This window comes from Rhamphochromis sp. 'chilingali', assembly GCF_963969265.1.
Source record: "Rhamphochromis sp. 'chilingali' genome assembly, chromosome: 12".
Lineage (NCBI taxonomy): Eukaryota > Metazoa > Chordata > Actinopteri > Cichliformes > Cichlidae > Rhamphochromis > Rhamphochromis sp. 'chilingali'.
The window spans coordinates 8,098,492-8,124,001 of record NC_137939.1 but is presented as its reverse complement, the minus strand read 5'-3'; the positions used below and the strand labels follow the sequence as shown (position 1 = coordinate 8,124,001).

Below are 25,510 nucleotides of genomic sequence, written 5' to 3'. Positions count from 1 at the left end.
TCATAATGTACACTAATGTGCTAATAATTGGTTTCTACAGTTGCGTATGATAATTATCTGTGTTGTTAGATAACTGTTATATCTTAATGGTTATTGGAAAGTTTAAACTAATGTCTATAATTCTTTGTAAATAAATCAAAGTAATAATTAGATTCTCTTATCACCTATTATAACATAAGCAATGTATTACAATAAAGTTATTTTGTAGAAAAATACACTTAAATCTATTAAAATAAAAATAACTATTAACAATAATAATGAGTAATAACTAATTTATTACTCATTATAATATATACAAGTATATTTTTTTGCAGTTTTACTTTCATGGTAAACATTAAAATAACTATTTACAAAACTTCAATTTACAATTTATTTTACAACATATAGGTGATGTTGATTAGAACTAAATTTTAATAATTTTGTAGCTAAGGTATTTTTCTTCTGACCCAAAATACTGAAAATCTAGTTATAATATTAACTAACAACATTAATATTAGATAAATATACCCTATACTTACATGGCAATACAGTAAATATGAGCTAAATAAATTTTGCTGACATTTAACACTCGCATATTATACATGTAAGTACATTTTTGGGCAACAAAATGCCAACATTTACATTTTAAGTACTTTAAGGGAGCTCATTTTCAATTATGTTATATATTTTAAAGTTAAGGCTTGTTGGTGCATATACTAATAAAATTATTTATTTGCAATGCCATATATTTTTAGAGTTTCACAGGATATTTATCATTTTAAGTGAGGCTTATTGTTGTTATCTTGATGGTTTTATACTTACTAAAGTATGCATTGTGAATTAGGCTTACATTCACATGCGCCCACACACATATGTATGTAAAACAATGTTCAATGTGGTGTGTGAGTGGTATTAGGAATATCAGTGTTACTAATTCTTCAGTTAAATAAAAATATATAATTTTTCTCTAAACTGCTCTAAACGGGTCAAACTCCATTTTCTTTTTCCCTTCCTTTCATGTGGTGTAAAATTCAAAATCTTTAAAGCATTTTACTGGAAGTTGGACTGTCCTGTTATGCCAGTGCAGTAATAGAATAACATGTATGCGTTGAAGATGGTAAGGATCAGAAACAGACTAATAAAGGAAAGGGTGTTTAAATACGAGAGCACACACAAAGCATAAGCAAAGCACATGCAGGTGATGAACCGTCCTGGTGAAGATGTGTGGGGAAATTCAGACTTTCAGACACTCGCGCGCACACACATTTACCCTGTGTCTCTGTGGACTGAGTGAACCAGCCAAACTTTCCTTTCTTCTTCTCAGTAAGGTCAGCCAGCGTGACCCCTTGGTGTTATCAACATGCAGATCATACAGCCAGACAGCAGAGGAAGCAGTGAGTCAGTACACAGCACAACAAGAGAGAGAGGAACGTACAGCAAGAGACAGCTGCAATACAAGCTACTGGCACAGCTACCGTGTCCAGAAAAGTATACAGGACATTCTTGAATTATATTTAGTGGATTAACTACTAATAATAATACACTAACTACATTTATTTATGCATGAATTGTGTGTGTAATAATTAATTCATCATTGCTCCTTGGGCAAAAGTGACTGGCAGTAAGGAGTAAAAAGACCAAATAAGGAGGAATTCACAGTAATTTGTAGATTTGAAGACATCAGACCATTTAGAGAGACAACATGATGAACATAAAGGGATAATTATGATATATATCAGCTCATAAATTATGTACTTGTATTAGTATTAATATCAGCAAATAAATAAGACAGTCAAGGACATTCGTTTTTTAAATGTGTCATCATAAGATTGTCCATGACTATAAAGTGTCCCGCTGAGTACATGAAGCAAAAACAAATTAAACAAAGCAATAAAAATCAACTATCTGTTAGACTGCATGCTGTAACATTAGCTCTGTAAATTCTGGACAGAGTAACTATATAATACACTGTAACACTAGAAACAATCAACATTAAACACGACTTTGGAAAAGAGTAGAAGAAAGCAGAGAAGAGAACAATTGTGGGTAAAGAGAGAAAATGATGTAAAGAAACGAAGGGAAGAGAAGGGTGAAACAGGTATTAACAGCAGTCTACAGACAGTTTTTAGAAGGCGCACACACACTGCAAGGAAGTAAAGTTAGTCCGTCGTCATCTATAACATCGACAGCAGGGCTAAAAGCAAGGCAACTACTGGTGAACATAAAAACTGACAGGTACATTCGCACTGACTGCTCTGTGAATGGTTACGAGGCAGTCTAGCTATAACTCGGGTCAGATGTATTTTCATGTCAGTTACGCCCACATTTTTTCCCTGCACATCCAGATGGATTATGGTATAATTACTAATGACACAAGCTTCAGTCCCAACATTTGTTGCAAAATAACAAAAGAAAAACCCTGAATTCAACACATAATTTTAAATGGCCTTCCTACTGTCAGTTAATAGAATCACGGAGCCGCTGCGCCATCCAATTTTCATACCAGACATTAGAAATACTATGATTAAATAAACACACAAAAAAGGTAAATGTTTAAGGTAGAGCAAACAACTAAGGAAATTCATCTCTCTCTGATGGCAGGATGCTATGTCATATGTAAAAAAAAAAAGCCCAAATTTCTCCTGTTCATCAACTTTGGACTATTAGATTATTTAATGGCTCATTCGACTTATTCCATATACAGCAAATGTCAGAAACGAGAACTAACTGTTCAAGTTGTTCATACTGGCTTCTCCACCAGTCACAGTGCCTAAATACACATGAATACAAATGTCAATCTGCAAATCAAGTTTGCCTGTTTTTTGTTTGCCTTCTTTATTAAAATCTAAGAATTACGCAGATACTCCTGCTTTTTCTGAATCTGAAAAACTTACAGCTAAATATTTTTCCAGGGCGTGCCTGTAATGAAAAATATATTTTTGTTACTACTTGTCAGTATTTTTTCTGTGTCATTGCTACTGCAACCAAGTAACATTGTCTACAAATGTAACCAAATCTAACCAGCAACGTTAAAATCTTGTTTATTACGGCAAACGTGGAGCTGAATTACATTATGGTTACAGTCCATCCACAATATGTTGCGTTAGATCACATTAGCTGAAATAGTTAAGTTTTTGGAATCCAGATAAAAGTAAAATACAGTATTTATTAGAGATGGACCGATCCGATATTACGTATCGGTATCGGTCCGATACTGACCTAAATTACTGGATCGGATATCGGAGAAAAATAAAAAATGTAATCCGATCCATTAAATATCACGAAAGCACCTCACAAAACTTGCAACACGCCGTAACTCACCTCAGAACGTCGGAGCAGTATGCATCACGTGATAGAGCAGCTGTGGCATGCGGGACCTGTCGGTGGTCTGGATAGCATTTGGAGCTTCGCTAGCAACCTGGCATTTCATCTCCGACAAAGTTATCCCCGAGAGAAGTAAAGCAAGTGTGTAAGTCCATCTCTGAATGTTTGTAAAGCATTCCCACGTTAAGCTTAACGAGCGACTGCCTCTCGCTCTCCGGCTGCTACTTCAATCGTGAAACTGCTAATGATCAGCTGATCGGCTTTTCTGTCGTGAGTCTCTCTTGTTTGTTTTTGGCCCACTTTGCGCCAGAAAGAGCAAACCAGCGGCTGAACAACAGCAGCACGTTTAAGCTTGATAAGCTGTTGTTACAATTTATTTAATATTACTTTCTACACCAGGATCTTTTTCTACGTAGCTGACGGCTGGTAACTGTGCAGGGGCGGATCTAGCAAAGTTTAGCCAGGGGGGCCGATAGGGCATTAACTGGGAAAAGGGGGCACAAAGACATACTTTTCTTTCTTATTCTCATTTAAAATGTCTAGCTTTTAATAAATAATTATCTGACACCCAAAGTTTTAATTTGATGTAAAATGAATAGAAGTCAATTACTGTATATAGTGACTATTAAGTCTAATATATTTACCCTAGTAAGCTATAGTACATTTTCCTTTGGGAAGGTACCATCTGTGCAGTCTGCAATTTTGTTGAAGAAAGATGTTGAATCTATTTAATATTTCTTGAAAAATAATTGATTTCTGTGCATTTTTTTTCACACTGCATCAAATTAAGGTTGATTACGTTGATTAAGCATCATGAGGTGGAGCGTGAGGGGTGGTTCCCTATTTTTTATTTATTTATTTTTGTTGTTGCTGGGAGTTGGAACCCTATTAGTTAGGTTGCTTAATATTTACGCTAAGTACTCTTTAAAATACCAGAATAGGGAGGATGGTGTAGGTCTAAGTTTATTAGATTGATCAGTATTGCTGAACTATGAAATTTTTTTTTGTATACAGGTATAACAGAATAGCTTTAGTGTAGTTGTTGTTTTAAACTTGAGTATGAACTTGCAGACTTGCAAAATGCAGCAAGATATTTTAAAAAACAGTTTTGTTGATTAAAAAACACTATATCGGATTCATATCGGTATCGGCAGATATCCAAATTTATGATATCGGTATCGGTATCGGACATAAAAAAGTGGTATCGTGCCATCTCTAGTATTTATATGCATTTTTATTTACAACCCATATAAACATTGAAATACAGCAAAGAAAAACACACAGCTTTTGCCATGGTATTGAACGTGCAGCGCTGTGAAAATCTGAAGACACATCAAAGAAAATTCTAGAGATTTAATTTCACGACACGCATGTGTGAAAGTGTAGTGCAGCACACAAACTGCACTGCTACAGTGGTTATGATTTCATAGATAAAATCCTCCAGCATGCCAAAGATGGGTGTTTATACCACCAGTTGTATATAAATGTGAGGATTAAGTGAACGCTAATATAAGCATTACGTCCATGTAATAAGGATTCCATTACATTTGTTATGGATTAAACTAACGCTGGTGTTTACTCTGACCGGCTGGAGAGACCCATGAATGGTCAAAACTGTTATAAGTGAACGTATCTGAAAAGTAGGTGGTAATTCAGAGGCTGTGATTCACTGCTGTAGTGATTTAACACTAATTATGTGGAAGATAATATTCAGCGGTTATAAGGCACATAATATGTCTGGCTGAGATATTCGTACTGCGTACACAAAGGCAAAAATGTAGGTATTTAACTGTGTCAGAGGTGGAGGTGGATGTTAAGAAGCGTATTGTTGCAGAACACATTTCTATTTGAAAGCAAAGTTTTTTTATTCTAATTTTCTTAAAGGAATTATGAGGCTGTCATAGCTTAATCATTCTCTGCTGTGCTATGAATGACTGAGAGCAGCTGAAAACACTGATCTTCCCACATTTGTTACACTAGGCTTTCTTGTCATGATCATGTTGTAAGTCAGCCATCCCCAAAGTCAGGACTGCTGCCGCCCACTTAAGAACCAGAAAATCCCAACGGGCCCATCCATCTTAAATCTAATCAAAACACAAGAGAAAGCGATATAGTTCCTTTAAATTTGTGTTCAAAAAACATAAACAACCTTATCTAGATTGATTAATTTGTGTCAGAAAAATTTGTAATATCACAAACTAGCTATCTCCTATTACCAAATTAAATTCATTTTTTATATAAAAAAATACATGTATATAAAAATTTAACTGTACAAACCTGTGAGTATTCAAACTAATCAATTTCTGTTATTACTGAGGCCTACTTGCAGTACCTTTGTGGCCCACCAGGGGCTTCAGGAGTCATTGTTGTAGGTCATACAGTATGTTTGCAGAAATGTAGGAACTCACAAAAGATTTACATTCATGTATTAGATCGCATTCGGTGCATTATCATACAATTTTTAGTGAAATCTTAGATGCTTCAAGCAATCCCTGCCTGAGCTTCCTCATTCTAATTCAGTCCTTGTGCTCCTTGTCAACACAAATAAACAGAAGCAGTCACCCCTCACTTACTGTACTAATCAAATGCCAAGTCAGAAATTATTGCAAGGAAGCAGCTGTCTCAAAACAACGTCATGTTCCCACAATGAGCCGCATTCAAGTCAAAGTAAGCAAAGGATCATGAGAACTGCCAGTTAGATGCATAACAGATTGACCGTCTCTCCTTCCTCTTGTAACAGTTTTAGTGGCAAAGAAATGTGCAGCATTATCTCAGGGCAGAAGAAGTTAAGGCTTTGTAAGTCACAGTTCTGTTTGCATTCTTTGTTTGCCTGCTGGACAAGAGTGCTGGACAAGAGTAGAGAAAAAAAAACATTAAATCCAGGTAACTCACGGTTACGCTTGCCCTCCTCATCTCCCTCCTCCTCGTTCTCAGGGTCGATGTCCTCTGCCTGGGTGATCCAGTCCAAGTAGCCCTTCAGGTCTTCTTCTAACTGCTGCTTCTCACGCAGCTTCTGGAAATCACCTCGAGCCTTGGCCTTTTCTCGCTCTTTGGAGAACTCTCTATAGAGGGGAAAGCATAATGTCAAACGTGGGTCACCGTAACACTGTACAGAATGGCAGCGCTCTGCAGTCTTAAAACTAAGGCTGCACTAAAACTGATAACTTAATAACCTCAACAAACAATTTCTTATCATTTGTTAAATGTGCAGGGTTAAACTTATTTGTGGAATTCACACGCAGCATCACATTTTTATATTATTACCAAAATGAGCAAAATACCCCATCTATGAATATGTTTTATAGATATATTACACGCATACTGTAAATTGCATGTTCCTTTCAAGTAGACTCTCAGCACCCACAACAGGGCATTTTATTAAAACAACAATTCAAAACAGAAACATGAAACATACCCACTCAGCACACCCAAAACCAGGTTAAGAACAAAGAAGGATCCAAAGATGACGAGGCTGACAAAGTAGACCCACGGCAGCTCAAAGCCCATTGCATCATTCATCTACACAGAAAGAGATAATAGGAACATTTAACTGAATTAACTCTAAATTCAGACATGGCAATGTTATTCTTACAGCTTACATAGATTAAATTATTCGAAATAAAAACTGAATTCTAATTTTAAAAAAATCATTAACTCATGGAGGTGCAAAGCCCACAGTATCCCTTGAGCAGGAAAGAGGTTTGTCACTCAACGGCAGCTAAAACTGCAGCAGGACGGGTGACCACTAGAGGGAACCACGTGAGAGACAACTGGGTCAGTTATGAATGACAGTGAGTACTTGTATTAGTGTTAGTAATGAGGCTGTGCCAAATGACCGCACTAAATCCAACGTGCCTCTTAGCTGAGCTGCTGGCAACACCAGGACCTAAAAGTTTGCCCTTTTTTCATAATCACATTTCACACAGCTCTCATCACAGTAGGCACTTTTCTTTGCTCAGTCAGTGTAAATGTTTACAGTTTACACTTCTATTTTGATAGTCATTTTCCCGTTAAAGAAAAAAATCCCACTGATGTGCCTGCCTCCAGCCGCAGAACCGCCCACCCCGAAGAAAAATTTATACTTGGCTTATATCAGTACGAAAGGCTCAAGGTCAGTTTTAATTTATACATCTGCGTATCTATCCTGCCATGATCTCTTTTTCCATCTTTTAGGTTTGCTGAATCTCCTTCCTTCCACCACTTTAACAGCAGTATTAGCATGGGATTGCCATGGTAACACATACATGCATGAAAGTGTGTGGGACAGAGAGAGAGAGTCTGAGAAGACGAACGAGAAGGAGGTGAAGAGGTTCATTATTTCATAGATGAGGGTCTCCATCAATAAAAGGGCGTCGGTGTATTGTGAGGAAAACTCATCATCAGTGCTGAGTATTTTGGCTAATTAAAAGCTGTTGGTGATTTGTGTTAATATGAAGCCGGGGGTTTCAGGTTAGCCTTTAAAAATGGGTTGCACACTCTAGCTGTGAAAACTTTTTTAGAAAATAACAACAACAACAAAAAAAATCACATAAAGCATGGATTTGCAAAACAGAGAGAAAAAAACAAAGGCTTAAATGAGTTTGCTTGGAAAAGTGTTGCTGGGGTCAAACCTGCATGAAAAATCATGGTTCTGAATGGTGTCTTACTGCTTTTGTCACATTTGTAACTAATGTTCCATTGTTAAGCAATAGCTCCATTGTCTATATAACAATAGTTTGTCATGCGAATCCCCTTTTTTTGTTAGGAGCTATAAAAAACAACTTTCCTTTTTTTAAGGAATTTAAATGACATTAACTTTGTTTAAAAAAAACCATGCATAATCCTATTACACTTATTATTACTTTAATATTATACATACAGTGCTGTGTAAATGTCCTGAGCCAGCATTTTCTTCAAACATGTGCAAACTTTGAGAAATACAGGATATAAGGCACAAATAGAGTTTGTGGAATTCTAACAAAGTTGGAAATCAGTATTTGGTATCTTTATTCTTCAACGCCGCCTGACCTCTCTTAGGCAGCTTTCTTGTAATATATTTCACTAGTGTGCAGGAATAGCTCTCCAGGCTCCTTGAAGGACATTTAGAGCTCTTTGTTGGATGTTGCCTGTCGTTTTTTTCTGTTCTCTGTCAAGATGATCCAACACTGTTTCAGTAATGTTGAGGTTTGGGCTTTGGGGATCCATGACTGATAGTGTTTTCCTATCCAGATATGCTTGTATTGAATTTGCAGTGTGTTTGGGATCACTATCATGCTAAAACAAAAAAAATCCAGTTCCAGTCGCACGCTTTCCAGATGCAATTGCATCCTGCATAAAACTCCGATGGTAGTTTTCTGTCTTGAAAATTCCATCAATTTCGACAAGATCCACAAACCATAACAGAGCCTCCACCATGTTTTACAAATGGCTGTAGACACTCTTTCCTGACCTCCTCAGTGCATATTGATGATTATTTTGCACTTCATAAGAGATGTTACTGATTTTCAGTCTTCTTGTGTAACTTGGGTTACCTCAGCCTTTTCTATAAGTTTCCCATTCTTAAGTAATGGAACAGTAGATGGATCAAGTGAAAGGCCAGATGCATCTCTCAGGTCCTGTGACAGGATTGTTTCCTGTTCTTAAGAACATGACTTTCAGATACTGTTGATCGGTTCAGTTTCACCAAGACACACCATGCCAATGTATGCCAGGTTTTCAGCTAATAGCACTTTGGGAATCATTTTGTTGTTTTCCAAATACTATGCCTGTCAAACTGTCTAATATTTGGTATTTTTGTATATTAATCTAAACAAACCATTTTTCCCAATAGGCTGCTAGTAACAAAGTCCCTAAAGATAAGATTTAAAATTGGCTCTTAGTTGTCTAAATATGTTAACACAACACTGGTTCTTCCAGGAAGCTATGTGTCTTTATTTATGTCTGAATGATTCATAGGTCAGCATTAAGTAGCTTAAAAAACACAAATAACATTCTACTGAAAATAGCCAGGTACAAAGAGTGGACTGAATAATGACTGGAAAAGCAGCCAGTATCCAAAGTCAACATCCTACACCATGAGAAATCCTGGAGAACTATTGCTCAAGACCACTTAATAAATTGCAAGAAAGTCTGGCTCCCTGGAAACAACATATAAATAAATGCAGGGTGGCTCAAGACTTTTGCACAGCACTATATTTTCAAGTAGCATTGTAAATTTGGGTTTACCCAGTAGAGAACGTCAGTCCAGCCTTCCATGGTGATGCACTGGAACACAGTGAGCATGGCAAACAAAAAGTTGTCAAAGTTGGTGATGCCATTGTTGGGGCCTTGCCAGCCCTCCCGGCAAACTGTACCATTGAGAAGGCAATGACGCCCATGCCCTGATATTGCACATGGCGCCGGCTCTTCCTCTGCGAGGGCACCTGGAGATACAAAGACAAACAGGTAAATCAACATGGAAACAACATGAAAGCGACTTTAGATCATCCAGGCAAAACTTGTTCAATTATTTGTCACATCATTTCACGTATGTTCTTTGTCCAAGTTTAAATCTCATGTTGCATCTTCATTCTTAGTGTGTTATAATCTATCTATTTTCAAGAATGTGGAGTTTTTTTCCTCCAGCATTATTTTTAAGAGTTCCCCATCACTGTATTTTCTTTGATTCTGACATTATGATTGGATTATTACTTCATGCAAAGATAATAATAAAGTTAAGTTTAAGCTATATCCATGATAAAATAGGTATCAGGAATCCATAGAGCCATTCATGCATTCCTCTGTGTCACACTTTAAAATTTCACTGTTCAGTATTCTGACATTATTCCATCATCATAGGAGCAATGCAGAAAATTATGCTATACACTAACATTAATTACAGTTTGCCCCAGCACCCCACGCTTACAGTTCACTCACTGTAGATTAGCCCACATGTTAAACTTTCCACCTTTTTAATCAAATAACCACAGTGCTTCTACACACACAAATTCAAACATGTGGCCTCTTCCTTTTTTGGATGCATGCCCCTCTGACCTATCCAAAAACCTAAAAAAAAACACATGCTAAATGCTATTTTTCAGGGCTGGTGAACACACAGTGGCTTTGATTAAAGCGAGATTCAATCCTGCTCTGTCGCGACCTCTCGACTTTACCCTACTGTGCTTCTCCTGAAGTCACCAGGCAAACAGAACAGATGAAAGCAAGAAAGGGAGAGAAAGAAGGCGAGATTACGTGAAAGGTGTATGAGAGGGAGAGTGACACGCCACAATAGCAGTTGTCGTAATGCAGCAAATCCCTGTTACTTAAGCTGCTTCAATCCCGTCAGTCAGCCATTTTAGACTATAACTGTGGTTTTATGTATGTGTCTTTGTGTACATATGTGCTAATGTCCATCAACATGTCCCTTTTTTTCTGATACACTGACATCAAAGAGTAATGGTAAAGCAAAGGTCAAGCATGTTTACATAATAGCTAGATATTAGTCATTTAATCACTGGATTTAATCCACCATCTGCTGTTCTGCCCTGTTTTCAGTGGCTTGTCACCATTCACATAGGTACATGTGTCCATTCATTTTCAGGGACAGGGATTGAATCCTGAGTCTGTTCTAAGGTGACGTGTATGCCTGTTTACATTACATTATGGAGTACAAATCCCTCTTTTAACAGGTGTCTGTAGAAAGTGAAGCAGACGTGTAGTAGCAGACAAGAAAGGAAGATACCTTACCTGTTTCTGTCATGTAACAGGTGGCATGCATTTTGCCAATAAAAAGCTCCAGGCCAATGATGGCATAGATAATAATGACAAAGAGGACCAGCAGAGCGATGTGAAGCAAGGGAACCATGGCTTTAATAATGGAATTTAAAACCACCTGTAAACCTGCAAAAATATAAAGAAGCTAAAGTCAGTCAGAAGAAGCATCAGTTTTACTCTGCGGGAATTGGGACAGATGCAAAAAGACAAAAACACAAATTATTTACCCAATCATTTAACCAAGCCATGATATGATTATCAATCATATAATGCCCATGATAACAATGATTATGCAAGAAAGCAAACAAAGGACCAAAATATTAAGGCCTAATTAGACTGTAAATAATGAATACGACTCCAACAAACACTAATGATAACCCTTTACATGGTAAATCATGGCATTTGATGTTGAAAGGTACTGTAAAAAGTAATCAGCTGAAATCCGTACTGATACCACAACATTGCATCTAAATGAACATGAGTCTCTTCCTATTATTCACTAAATATTCTTAAAAGAATCTATCTTGGAAATATAAAATAAACAGACATAAATGTGAGAGCTGCAAATAACTTTTATTTTCATTATCAATTTGTCTTATAGTATTTTCTCAGTATTAAGGCATTTTCAATAAATAAAATACAAGAAATAATGAAAGATGAAGTTCCTAATGTGGGGTTAGTGATCGTTTTGTTTGACAAACAGTCCAAAAAAATACAAAGCCTGCAAATTTATTAAGAAGGTGGAACTGTATTTAACCATCAAGACTTTATTGGATTAATAAAAAGAGTTTACATTTATTTCTTTTTGATAACCAGCTACAGAACAAAATCTCTAAACGCTTAAAAAAAAAATCACTTTTCCAGTCAAAGTTTGTTTAGCTAGCAACTGGCACGTAGGCAACCTACTGTATGTTTTGCTATACAATACATAGGTATACAGAAACTTGCACACAAACACTGTATTCACATTAGTGCAAATGTACACATTTGTAAAAATGCACAATTTCTTACAAAAGTCTAATTATATCAGTGGATAGGAATGAAAGCTAGCAAAAGATCCTCTGCTTTACTAGCTAACGGGTTGAAACATCCCAGCTAAATCAGACTGCAAAGACAAGACAAACGTTAAACTCAGTTTCAGTATAGAACTGAAACTCAATGCATCTTCATCTGTCCCAGAGGTACTTTTTTCCTCAGACCTAGCAAATGCTACGTTGCTATGGCAACTCAAAGAATGTAGACACATTAGGGCATGTGTTGATTTAAGGTCAAATGTGTGCTGAAAACAGAAACACTGAAGGAAAAAGTATATAATGAATGATAAAGAAACTGGGTAATATGATAGGACCTACACAAACTTCTAAGAGCTAATGTTTAACCAACCATCTTATTTTTATTTTGGTAAACTACCTTTGCACTGCTAACAGTCAAGTGTCTTTGGAGGGCAGTGGAAGGAATACAATACTCAAATAACCCAACAGCACAAACTAACAAAAACCTCACTAAATAGTTAGTGATAACAGTTCCAGAAATGACTACAGAAATGTTCCAGTAGGCCCAGCCTGGACGTCAATAAAAGGTTGGAGTGGGTATAGCAGACAGTAAAGTTAGCAAGTCAAAGCACAGGTCATGCTGCTTTACTGTTGCTAGCACCGTGATTTAATTTTAAAGTGTTTAATACAACACAGTGAATATTTCACTTAGCGAGACAGTGAGATAGTGCTTTATCAAAATTTATACACTTGCTACTTTGTAATAGTCCATCATTCTTTTACCCACATCCTACCTTGGCCACTAAAAGAAGTTTTGAGCTGTTTCATAAACAGGCGGATTATTGAGATCAATAAGCCAAATAAAGACTAAAGAATATATAATTTAAGGTCTTTTTATTTTCAGTTCAAGTCATTTTTATTTTATATAAAGCCAAATCACAACAACAGTCATCTTAATATCACCTTTATATTGTAAGATAAAAATCTTATAATAATTCAGAGAAAAGCTCAACAATCAGACGACCCCCCTATGAGCAAGCACTTGGTGACAGTGGGAAGGAAAAGCTCCCATTTAACAGGAAGAACCCTCCAACAGAACCAGTCTCAGGAAGGAGCAGCTGTTTGCTGCCATGAGGGGAGGGAGACAGGACAAAAGACACATGTATCATTTGTGTGATATTACAAAGTACACCAGAAACAACAGACTCGGTCAGGGTCACCATGTCCTACTTCTCAACTGCATCCTGCCCATGTTTACCTGTCACCTTTGTTTGCAGAGAAAAACATAGAGTAGTTGATATTTGGCCATGCTGACTAATAAAAGCCAGTTAATTACCTTCAAATGCATTTAAAACATATGAGAACTGCTGTTTTGCCTCAAGGACAAATGACCAGAAACACTCCAGCTGCTTGAAATACCCTTTACTTGGGTGTTTTAAGGTTGCCATAGTGACTGTCTTTGCAGAGACAATTCAGCTGAGCTGGAATAGAAATCTAATAACATAACAGAGAGAACCTGGGAACAGCAAAGAAGTGTTTTTCACACAAAACACCGGGTTGAATAAAACATAACAGGCTGAAAATATCAACACAATGTTAATGTGAAATACATGGTCCCCTAATTCAATAAGTTCCATATTGTAATAAAACACAACTTTGAAATCACTGAAAAATTGGGCTACTCATAAGACTGGATGACAAAGCTAGGTAAGCACAAAAGAAGATGTGTTAAAGGTGTCTTATAATAAGAAATAAGAAAATGTCCCTAGTGCAAACGCTAACTTATGCTAACAGCACATGAAAGGCTCTGAGGCTCTGTCAGCTGTGTACCCCACCTCTCGCCCTGTAACAGCTGGAATAGGCTCCAGCCCAACTGTGACCCTAAACTGGATAAGTGGAATAAAATGAATAGTTGGAGCAGGTGGAACCATGCTAACTCAGAACAGATCATTTTCACTAAACACACCTAATGATAATTTAGACTAATAACACGCCGTAGTCATGCATTTAGGAGAAAATAGTTCAAACAAATCTACTGTTTTTTAAATTTTTCATTGAATTTTATGCCAGTAGGAAGTTGGGACGTGGCCATGCTTGCCTCCGTATCCTATTATGTAGATTCCATTACTATAGTGCCATACTCTTCACATCCCATATGTGCACAGCGTTTTTCATCTGCATACCATACTTTGCTCCAAAACCGGTACGCATTAATGTGTGTATCACAAAAGTGTCCCGTGCACACAGATGCTGGCTTTTGAAATGTGCACCAATAACAAGCCAGATGTTTCCTTCCTTACTCAGAGTCCATGACTCATGTCAACATGTGATCTGTTGTGTCTTTAGTGTTTTAATTATGTGCAAGTGACACCAATCCAGCTTTTGAGGATACAGTATTTTATGTTTGCTGGGTACACCCATTTCTCAAGACTATGTGGGTGTGAACATCTGGTTCCAATAGCAAACACGTATCTATCTGTCCCTCACTACACCGATGAATCCTCCGCTTCTTTTTAATGTGTCTCAGAGCAATCCTTCACATGTTTTGATTTCTGTAATTTCAGCAGCTGTTTAGTCCCATTATTTTCTCCCCAAATATATTTCCATTGTGTTTTGTGAGATTTTGGGGTTTCTACTTCCATTGTGTGTTTCAGTGCCATGACAGGATCACGTGCATCCAAGCATACATTATCTACACTCATCTCAACCCAGTCACTGTGAAATTAGCTGAGAACTCCTGTGTGAGTTCATAGGGCGCTTAAATAAAGAGAAGATTAATTGGTTTGGACTTAAGGGCGTAAAACATGTACATTTATTCCACATTTTTATGTTTACTCACTGGGAACTCCAGAGACAAGGCGAAGGGGTCGTAGCACGCGAAAGGCTCGGAGGGCCTTGACGTCAAACCCTCCAGGTTTGCCTCCAGACTGACCACCAGAATCTGCATCTTTGGTTATCATCTCCAGAACCACACTGAACAACCTGGAGATGAGAGAGGGGGAGAGAGAGGGAGATAAAATATAGAGAAAGTGAGGCAGAGGCATGTAAGGGAAGAAGCAGTAATGGCAATGTGATGAAAACAGAGCAGAAAAAGATAAAAGCAAAAGAGTCAGAAAGCAATGAACAAAGCCGTGAGTCCTCTTTGTTCTTGTCTCTCTGTTCAAGCACCTGCCTGTGCAAGTGTGCATGGTTTATGTGTGTGCTCTTTACATATGTCTATGGATATTTACCTTTAGTTTTTCACACCTCATCACAGTTTACATTGAAGTCCCACAGGAGCCAGGTGGTCTACTGATAAACCGTCACTCTATACAAAGCCATATATTCGTGTCTTTGTGCGTGTATGAGTGTGCACTTTGGTGCATGTGCTCAAAACATCACTATTGTAGTGATACAGGACAGAATTTAAAAGGTCATGATTCATTTTTGATTGAGAGAGCGGAAGGCCAGATGTTGGGCTAAGTTGCGCAAATGCACAAATATGTGTTATACCATCTTTTTTCAAGTACATGGAAGAGAGCGTAGAAGATGTGCGCATGATTGGTTTCTTATGTAAAAAGAATTGTGTGCGTGTGCAAATGTGTATTTGTACGTATATCCTGCATTATGTGCTACCTGTAAACTCACCCCACAATGACAATGACAAAGTCCAGCATGTTCCAGCCGTTTCTGACGTAGGAGTTTTGGTGCATCACCAGACCGTAGGCAATAATCTTCAGAAATGTCTCTATTGTGAAAATGATGAGGAAGGCATACTCTACTGTCTCCTGCATAGAGGGAACAGAAACAAGGAAGAAAACAGGTGTAAAGAGGAGAGGGGTGGAAAACAATGAAAGATGTTTATTTAAACTTTGCGACCTTGTTGGACAATGGTGTGTGCAACGACTTGCAGCCGCACCAGGTATCTGTTATCAATAAAAGGCAAACGGTCAATGACCATGTTTTCAATCCCAACCCCCCCCTCCTAGCACATTCAACAAATGTAGCCTGCGTGTGCTGAGCTAGAGGACATGCTGACTAAAAAGACAAAAAAAACCCTGAAGAAGTACTTTAAAAATTAATCCTAAATCTATTCAGCCAGATGAAATCAAGATTAAAAAAGGTAATATTTCATCCATGGACATAAAGCACGTCATCAAACAGAAATCTCTCTAATAATCCGCTGATCAATTATCAGTTGAGTTACTATAATAAGCTTATAATATTGACATGAAAACACCGCTTTAAAATGCATGAATTTTCACTGATACAAACTCGGTGAACTCTGTGGTATTTATGGTGTATATCTCTTTATGAGCCAAGACAGCCTCGCCAGTTTTGTTTGTATTTATATCTATACACATGTAAGACATGTCTTCTTCTTCTTCTTTTTCTTCAGGCTGCCACAGGGGTCACCACTGCACATCATCTGCTTCCATTTCAGTCTAACCCTAGCATCCTCTTCTGGCACACCAATCCCCTGCATGTCCTCCTTCACTACATCCACAAATCCTTTCTGTGATCTTTCTCTTTTCCTCCTGCCTGGCAGCTCCATCTTCAACATCCTTTTCCCATTATACATGCACTCTTCCTCCCATGTCCACATGTTTGTGAGGTGTGACAATTTAAATCTAGATCTTAAGGAACCATATCATTCCTTAAAATAAAAGTTTGCTAAAGAGTCTACATATAAGGCTTGCAATAGTGCGCTGTGTTCATTCTGATGATTTATTCGTATTTTCATGATTCAGGCTTCAAGTGTGTCAATATAAAATAAAACTGAAACAGCATTTGCCGTAGTGTCACAAGTGCAGGAGCAGACATCATGATGCATTGAGAATAGACATAACACAACAAGCAGAAACAAACTTTCCAGTAGTGATGTTTTAAGTTAAATGTGGCTCAGTCCTGAAATGTTCAGGTACCCATAAGCATATCGCACAAGTGTTCTAGTTCAAGAATGGACTGTGACTCTGGTTCTGAAAGTAAAGAAAATTGTGAGTTTTTCATGAGTACATGATGTTTGCACCAAAAGAAAAAAGAAAAAAACAGAAAAGACAATCATAATATGTCTTTTGAGAGCTCAAGATTTTATAGAGCAGCAGCATTGTGAAATATGATGTAACACCGGCTTTATATGGAAGGATGTGACTGTGGGTGGAAATGACCCCCTTTCATTCATTTGCATTCAGGTGAACCTCATAAACACAGCTCAGGGAGAGATGTACTGAAAGCCAACAACACAAAATCCAAATGAGGACGTCGCAAAATTAATGGCGCTGTGTGACTGACACATCATCTCGGGCAAAAGTGGTGCAGAAAAACCGAAGCGGTGACCACTAAGCAGCAGACATGAGGCCAAAAAACAGAAAAGATGAAAAGTCTTCAAGTCATACTGTATGTCCTGGTGCATCATCAGCATGTTTCCATGGTAACTATGTGCCCGGTAATGCAAATATGTCCCAGAATTTGGATATTTCCACATACACACACACATCTATTTATTGTGCTTACACATTATTTCACTTTCTCACCTCCACTTTCTTTTTCTCTCACACAGAAACACATTTCTCTCTCCTACGTATCTCACTCTCTCCCTTTCTCTCTCTTTCTGCCTCTCCCACACACAACTTTCTCTCTCTCTCTCGCTTTCTCTCCGCTTGTCATCCTCTCTCTGTCTCTTATTTACGAACCAAAAGGTTAGTGAGTCGGCAGGTTTTAAGGCCCATTAAGTTAAGCACTCCTGTTGTTGATTTAAAGGACGCAGACACGCAGAGCGCACTCGGACAGCGTGCGCAAAGATACGTGGTTACTGAAAGAGACTGACGACATCAGCAGCACGCACACTCAGACTTCACACCCACACAAGTGGGCAGAGAGACCTGCAATGATACACAAACTCAAACCATGCTTCTGAAAAGCAGCAAGTCAATCAGACCAACACTTTCACTGAAAAATTTTAAATGCCGCTGGCAATGGTGGCTTAAAGAATAACACTTAATCAGCAGCCACTCTAGGCTACTATAGTGTTATTTTTTTTTAGTTTTAGCTCTAAGTGCATTGACTCTTTAGATTAATTGTGATTATGCAATTTATCCATGCAGTCTACTTAAGATTACAGACGTATTTTCTTTTCAGGCAGCCACTGGAGCTCTGAGCATCACTGTGCAAACAGATGTACAGTAAGCCTACAAATAACAGGCACAAACAACAAAACATAGCAAGCTGTCGAGCGGCCACGTCACACCAGCGTCAGTGCACCCAGACATTGATTCTAAAGTCTCTGTAACAACAGCAGGAAGGATGGATGCTTCATTCTTCCAAAAGACATCCTGGATTTGATGTTTTAATGATGGTGGCGGAGACAGCTGTCTGACAAAATCTCCTACAGCTGACCCCACTGGGGGTCACAGCTGGTGAGTGCTAAAGCTATTCCATATGATGTCCATTCTTATCAAAAGCACTCACCCCTCATGTGTGATGAATGGAGGCATTGTCAACATGGAACGAGGATAACAGTAGTCACTCAGACCTGTTTACCCGCTGTCGTTCAGTGTGATCTGGAAAGTTTTAAATCTCTAGTGCAGGAAAAATGTTTTTTTTCCAGTTATGAAACTTTTAAATTAAAATATATTTGTCTTTTATGACTTCAGTATTTTTTGTATTGAGTAGGCAGAATGTTTTCTTGGACACCAATGGCAAGTAATGTTAAATTTAATAAACATAACCCCGTCTCCTAATTTCAGCTGTGTTCCAACACAATGAAAAGATAAAAGACAACAGATAAGACTTGTATATGCACGGCAGTGACAACAGATGCAAAGGAATTGTCAGCATGAACTTCTAGTTGTTATGAGTGGCTGTGTGCAGACAGGAATAGGACCCAAGGTGCAGACTCCAGAGACAGTCGTGAACTCAAAACAGCTTTAATGTTAAACTCAAAATATAACATAACTGGAAAAAATAAAAATAAACTTACACCGGAGGACTGACAGAACACACAGCTAGGTAAACAGTAGATCGCAACACAGACACAAAGAAACACAGGGCTCAAATACACAGAGGGAGCAATCAGGGAATGGGTAACAGGAGGGAAACACAGCAGGGGCAAATCAGGCCTAACGAGACAAGGGGAAGCAAAACCAGACACATTAACATCAGACATGGACTTTCAAAGTAAAACAGGAAACCCATATCACCGACTGAACAAAAGACACAGACTCACATGCAAGCACTACAACAGAGGGAACAGAGACGTGGGACCAGGGCAGACACAGACACTGGCTGGACACGGGGATATAGCAACTAAGGATACACAGAGACGCGAACTAGACAAGGGGATACAGCTGACAGGGGAGACAGAGCAACTAGAGAAGACAGAGACATAAACCATAAGACAGAATTCAAAGAAACCAAAGACTGGAAATAATAAATAATAAACTCAAAAACCTTGGGTCAACGACCCAGGCATCCTAGCACTAGTGAGATTTAACTATACCTTTATAAGCAAAATTGCAATAAATAAGAAAAGAGTTGGCGAGATCACGTCATTATGCAAACTTTATTACTTTTAGGGGAATTTAGTGAGTGGAGCAACTCACAAAAATGTCAAAGACAGGCTTGTGTTTTGAGTGCCTATCTGTTCGCAGTTCAGTCTTGTGCAATATAAAACTGATATGTAAATGTTTCTGGGTCAAACCTAGAACTCATAGGGCTTTGGCAACTTTTAACAGAAAGCTGAAGGCTCAGTCAAACACGAAGACAGCCTATTCAGATGCTGTCAGATTAATGGAAAAATGGCCTGCATTTGTATAGCGCTTTTCTAGTCCCTAAGGACCCCAAAGCGCTTCACACTACATTCAGTCATTCACCCATTCACAAACACATTCACACACTGGTGATGGCAAGCTACATTGTAGCCACAGCTGCCCTGGGGCGCACTGACAGAGGCGGCACATGTCTTAAGCTTAAGTTTAAAAAACATTTTTACATCGGTTTGGCAAAGCTGTTAAATTTGCATTTTCTACTGTACCTCAAACAAATATGAGTTTGACAAATATGTATCAAAATGTTTTGATTTAGATCCAATACAGAAAAACATAAACTGAGATACGTCTACAAGGTCTGCAAACTCTTTACCAGAAATGGAAATATCCTTTATGCAAGTTTTTTTTTTTTTTTTTTTTTAAAATCAAAAACATGCAAATTCATTGCTTTGGTCTTTTCATACTGCAGAACTATCCAGATGCTCTGTATGAGTAACTCAGCTGCTGAGAAAATATTGGTATTTCAACAATGGCCATGTCTTTATCTGTGTCTTAATTGTTAACGGTGTTAACTGAGAGTGGTGTCTCAACAGCAGCTGGGGGGGGGGGAGCCAGTTAACGTCAACAAGCCTAACAATTCAGAGCTGTTTCTCAGTGATAAGAGCCTTCAAAGCACACATGAACACACACCTGCCTACATCCAATTTAGCATTCTTGCCTTGTCCTCTTGTTGTTTACACAGGAATGATATGTTCGCTGTTCTGTTTAGTGAACAGCTGACAAATTGTGTGTGTGTGTGTGTGTGTGTGTGTGTGTGTGTGTGTGTGTGTGTGTGTGTGTGTGTGTGTGTGTGTGTGTGTGTGTGTGTGTGTGTGTTTCAGCGAACTGGATTTAGGTCGTGACTTGGGAGTAAGGCCGATAATGAAGAGTGGAGATTACCACAGGACAATGGAGACAACAAACGTAGTGCATAGGTGATCTCACAATGCAAGTTGGATACACATAAAAAACCTAATGAATACACATTTGCATGGTAGAAAGATAGAAAAAGTTGTCATGTTAAATGTTACAGCTCATGACAGTACAACTGGAAAATAGAAGCTGCATCTGAACAAACACGAGACTGTTGGAACAAGAAGATGAGCCCAAAGTGGAGATGTCCGGATGTTTGGTGAAAACCAGAAACAGCTCATACCAGCTATGTTGGTGGAGGGGTACACAGGATCTGGCTACCTTGTAGTCACTGAGTTTACCATGAACTCCTCTGTAAGTATTCTGGAGTCAAATGTGAGGCCATCTGTCCAACTGCTGAAGCTTGTTAGAGCATACAACAGGACAATGGGTCCAAGCGCAGCAGCTAATCTACAACAGAAAAGCTGAAAACACAAGACAATCAAGGTGTTGCAAAGCCTAGACCTCAAGCTGATTGTAACGCTGTGATGGGACCTTAAGAGAGCTGTGCGTAAACAATTGCCTTTAGGCCAAGCCATTATGCAGACAAGAACAGAAGCAGCAGATAGCAGTAGGACAGGTGCAGGGATGCAATGCTATTAATTAAAAGTAAACACTTCCTGCATCTGCTTCACTTTAAAAGCTTTCCAGTGAAATTACATATTATGACGTTTATTGTGAAGCAGCTGCGGGGAGACTTCAGCACTTCATGAACATGGAGAGGCGCTTTCAATTTTGCTATTTGTCTGTTTAAATATCTCGACTGAATAACAACCTGCAAGAACTCTTCTTGTTTTTAAGCCCATAATAAGGTAAGGATTATAGGAACTATCAAAGCCTACAATGCACAGAAGTGGATTTATTAAGTGTAGTCTTTAAGCAGACTTTGGTCTCTGCCCTGTTACATACCTAGCTATAGCACACATGCTATGATGTTATATAATACATATTAAATCCCTTTTATTCTTCCCATCCCCGAGGGATTCCTGGATAGTAAGTGGAGTGTGAGAGAAGCACGTGGCGCAGACCTGAAGCTGCCTCTGCATGAGAGAACTGGAGCGGGGTTGAGTGCTGACCAGGAGAGAGAAAAAGCGAGACGGGGTCGTGTATGTGTGTGTGTGTGGGGGGGGTGACACACACACATCTAAACACTGTCAACACACGTCGGTCTTTGGCCTTTTGTTCTGCTAAAAGTGAGGATCCAGAACGAATGTTGTGTTTGTTTTTGTCATGTTCTTCCTCAAAGGACGGCATCCCCGGTGTTTGTTTCCTGTGTCCGAGCTCAGTGAAAAATGCTCCTCCCGTGCTTGTAACAGGGATGCTGTCGCCATGGAAATCAGGCTTGTTGCATGTGTGGGCAGAGAATGAAACTTGGAGTGCTTAAGTGAGGGATACTCAAGACGACTGCCTCTGGTACACCCTACTGGTTTAGATGAACAGGAGATGCCCTACATTCAGTTTTCAGTCCTTCAGCTTGAAAATAATACTTTTACGCCATCAAAATACGAAAGACATTAAAGAAAATTTGAGGATAATAAAACGTATGATCCAAATAATGCACATTATGTGTTACTATTACTGTTTAATTGTTATAACGCTTTTTAATTACATATACTCGCTTCCTATTGTGTGGAGGAGCGATCAATCTGCCAGTGGAGCTGAAGACAACAGAAAAAGGCCTTTTGTGTTCACTGTAAGCATTTAGGGTCAGTTTAGTAAAACAGGATGGCAGCGAGCATTAATCTCCTTGTGCAAAATGACTTTGTACACTATGGCATAAGATGCGTTTGCTTCCCGTAGAGAGTAGCACAAACTGAGGTCCATCCACTCCCAGTGAAACAGCTTAATTGATTTAAGGAGGAGCAGCGAGTCCTGTAAGCTCCAAAATCCCCTGTTTTGGGAGCTAGACAAGAAATTTTGCTTGCTTGAGCTAAAGCCAAAAGAGCTGACAGTCTGTGTGCAGCGGATGAACAAAATGTCCTAGTTGATGTTTTTGGACTTACAGAGACTCTAGACCATGTTTTCAATCAAGCACAGTTTGGGTTATGAGCACTCAGGTAGAGCTGTGCTGTTGATATGAAAAGATTTAAAAGGTTATGCTCCATGTGAGCTTAATGATTGCAATGCAGCAGCTACATTTCTTTAGTATTTTAACTGGGCTGTGCGACAGATGATTGGCAGCTCTTTTCTGCACACCAGTCCTTCACTAGACTGGACAAATGCGCAAATTGCTGCACTGCCAGTTTTAAGAGCAAACTCTGGTACATTTGTGTTTTCTTTAATAAATCTAAATTGCCACACACATAAATGAATGCCCCTGAAAACCAAATCAATCAGATGATCTAGCAATTACAAGGTGACAGTGGGAAGAAAAAAAATCCCTTGTAACAGGAAGAAACCTCACTCCAACAGGGTCAGCCTTCTGCAGTGTTCTACACTAAATTCTACCCACTTTAACGCATTTAATTACATGTAAATTTTCCATGTAATTGTGTTACAAAAGTACAGTGTCACATGTTAAATTTAATGGAATCTGGTCAAATGAATGTATTTTGCATCCATTCAGTTTATGTCAAGCAGATTTGCAAAGATATTATAGGTATTTGCAACAAACAACGTTTCTATACTTCAGCTGCATTTAACACAAAACTCTTGCTTCGAGTTTATTGAGAGTAAAAAAATATTTTTTTAACGTGTGGGGGAGGGGGAAAGAGAAGACGAAAAGGAGAGTACAGGGAGGACGGATGAAGCACAGACTATGGGAGAGAGAAGACAGATTTTTGCAGTGTGCACAAATGTGGAATAATATTTTGTATCACATGGTAGATATCTGTGGACAAGTAGTTGTTCTTATTATAGTATTTTCTACTCCACTTGGAGGACATGTGTAGGTGGTACCCTTGTTTGCACATTCAGAAAAATTGAGAGGGCACGTGGACGTCTGCCTCACATTCAGCCTCTGAAGTTAATGTGGGACAAAAGCAGGTGTTCACATACGCTGAGACAGTACAACCCCCATGTTAGCATGTATGTCAACCGAACAGGACTGAAATAGTTTAAAATATAATTATTATTTTTTTACAAGAGCATATACAAAGTATCTTTGTGCAGTGCTCATCTTTAGCTAACTGCCTGGCATGTATCTGATCAGGTTAGCCCTTAAATCATATAATGAAGTGATCATTCACTATTCACTGTAAGGATACACTCATATAATAATATGGAGTCTAAAAGAGGCAGAGCGCAGCGCGTGTATTTCTGTGTTTACATTGGCCAGTGTGTGCGTACGTGATGTGAACGTGTGTAACCATGATGACTCAATGTAACGCTCTGTGACTTTTCCCTCACAGAATAATTATATTAATTTGATATAATTGAGTTTCATTTTAACATGCACAGAGCACAGTTCTTCATGCAGGCGGTCAGTCTGCTCTGCATAAGCATGGCTCGTGTTTTTGCTGTTGTCTTGGGAAACTGCAACAGAAAAGTTGATGAGTATAAATGCAACGACATCACAGCGAGCCAGAGAGAAAAGAGCAGTGGACAATGAAGGGCAATGCATATGTGAGGAAAAAGGAAAATCACATATGCAGATAAAAACATTTTTTTAAAACTACTAACAGAATTGGATTAGTGTGAAATTAGTGTTTCTGTATATGATATCTTATAACTTTCACATTACCTTGTTGGATAAAATATAAGAGTTAAGCGTGAAACAGAAACCTTTAAATACACACTGGTAACTTAAAATAAGCATAACATGCTTCACACAGGTAGTGAATCAGAATGAGTTACATACAGTGCAGTTATTCCTGCATGCTTGCTGTATACGTACACTCTGTCAATAGACTGTGGTAAAATGATAAGAATCAATTATTGTGTTCTCCAATATGAGAAAGTGGGAGCAGCAGTGGTGATTTGGCTGTACTCTGCAAGTGCCACATTATGTTGTGTGAATCTTTGCAGTTATGCTAGCAAGTAATTTTTTTTGCACTCTCCCAGTACACATGACCACCTAATTCATTATTTGAAAGTGGTTTGGCAGTCTTGGTTAGGATTAGTTGTCCTGATCTCACCTACAGATCTGCAGTAGTAGTTAAAGAATATATTATGCAAACCAAAGCACTGATCAACTGTGTGTTAATGCTTGAAAATGTGTCAGTCTATCAAAAACAATAATAATAATGCAAATGCAGAGAGTAACAACGGCCAAAAACACTCTCACTAAACTGTGAAAACGAGCGCCATTATGTGGATTAAGGGGTTCAAATCATACTGGATCATTGTTAGTGCAGACTGTTTTCACGTTTATCTGTGCTGTTATCCTGAGGAAAGAGAAAAGCTCTCTGCCATCTTCGCTTCTCCTCCATGCTTCCCTCTTATCAGCCTTTGTGTAAGTTAAGGAGCTGCTGTGACAAGAGTCTGCTGTTGTTTAGCACACCGAAAGATAGCAGGCGAGGCAGAAATGTGTGTACCAAAATAATGCAGGACAAAAGCAGCTCCTCACTGAACGGCCTCTGTGGGCGAACACTTCCTTTCTCAAAGGAATTATGACACTGTTCTTTAGATTTAAGATTACCTATAAATAAATTTACATCGGTTCGGTGCAGTGTCATATGACGCTATTAGAAGAACCCATGGGGGGGGAAAAAAACATGCACAGATGTGTGTACTATACTGAGAAATAATCCATGACTGAATCCAGGAATGATCCCAATACTGAAACTAATTTCATTTGAATTGGAAGTGACACAATTCCAGACCCAGTTACATAAGGCTGTAAATAAT

The 25,510-nt window shown here is 38.5% G+C and overlaps 1 protein-coding gene across 1 annotated transcript in view; it reads right to left on the bottom strand.

Annotated features, from left to right (window-relative positions):
- Positions 1-25,510, bottom strand: part of cacna1db (calcium channel, voltage-dependent, L type, alpha 1D subunit, b) — a 92,351-nt gene that overhangs the window by 40,543 nt on the left and 26,298 nt on the right. The window contains exons 4-10 of the mRNA XM_080897722.1: positions 15,654-15,793; positions 14,866-15,008; positions 11,008-11,160; positions 9,508-9,704; positions 6,719-6,822; positions 6,196-6,365; positions 1,250-1,324 (exon numbers count right to left, since the gene is read on the bottom strand). Coding sequence (XP_080753848.1) covers positions 1,250-1,324; positions 6,196-6,365; positions 6,719-6,822; positions 9,508-9,704; positions 11,008-11,160; positions 14,866-15,008; positions 15,654-15,793 — 982 coding nt within the window. The remainder of the gene's footprint in view (positions 1-1,249; positions 1,325-6,195; positions 6,366-6,718; positions 6,823-9,507; positions 9,705-11,007; positions 11,161-14,865; positions 15,009-15,653; positions 15,794-25,510) is intronic.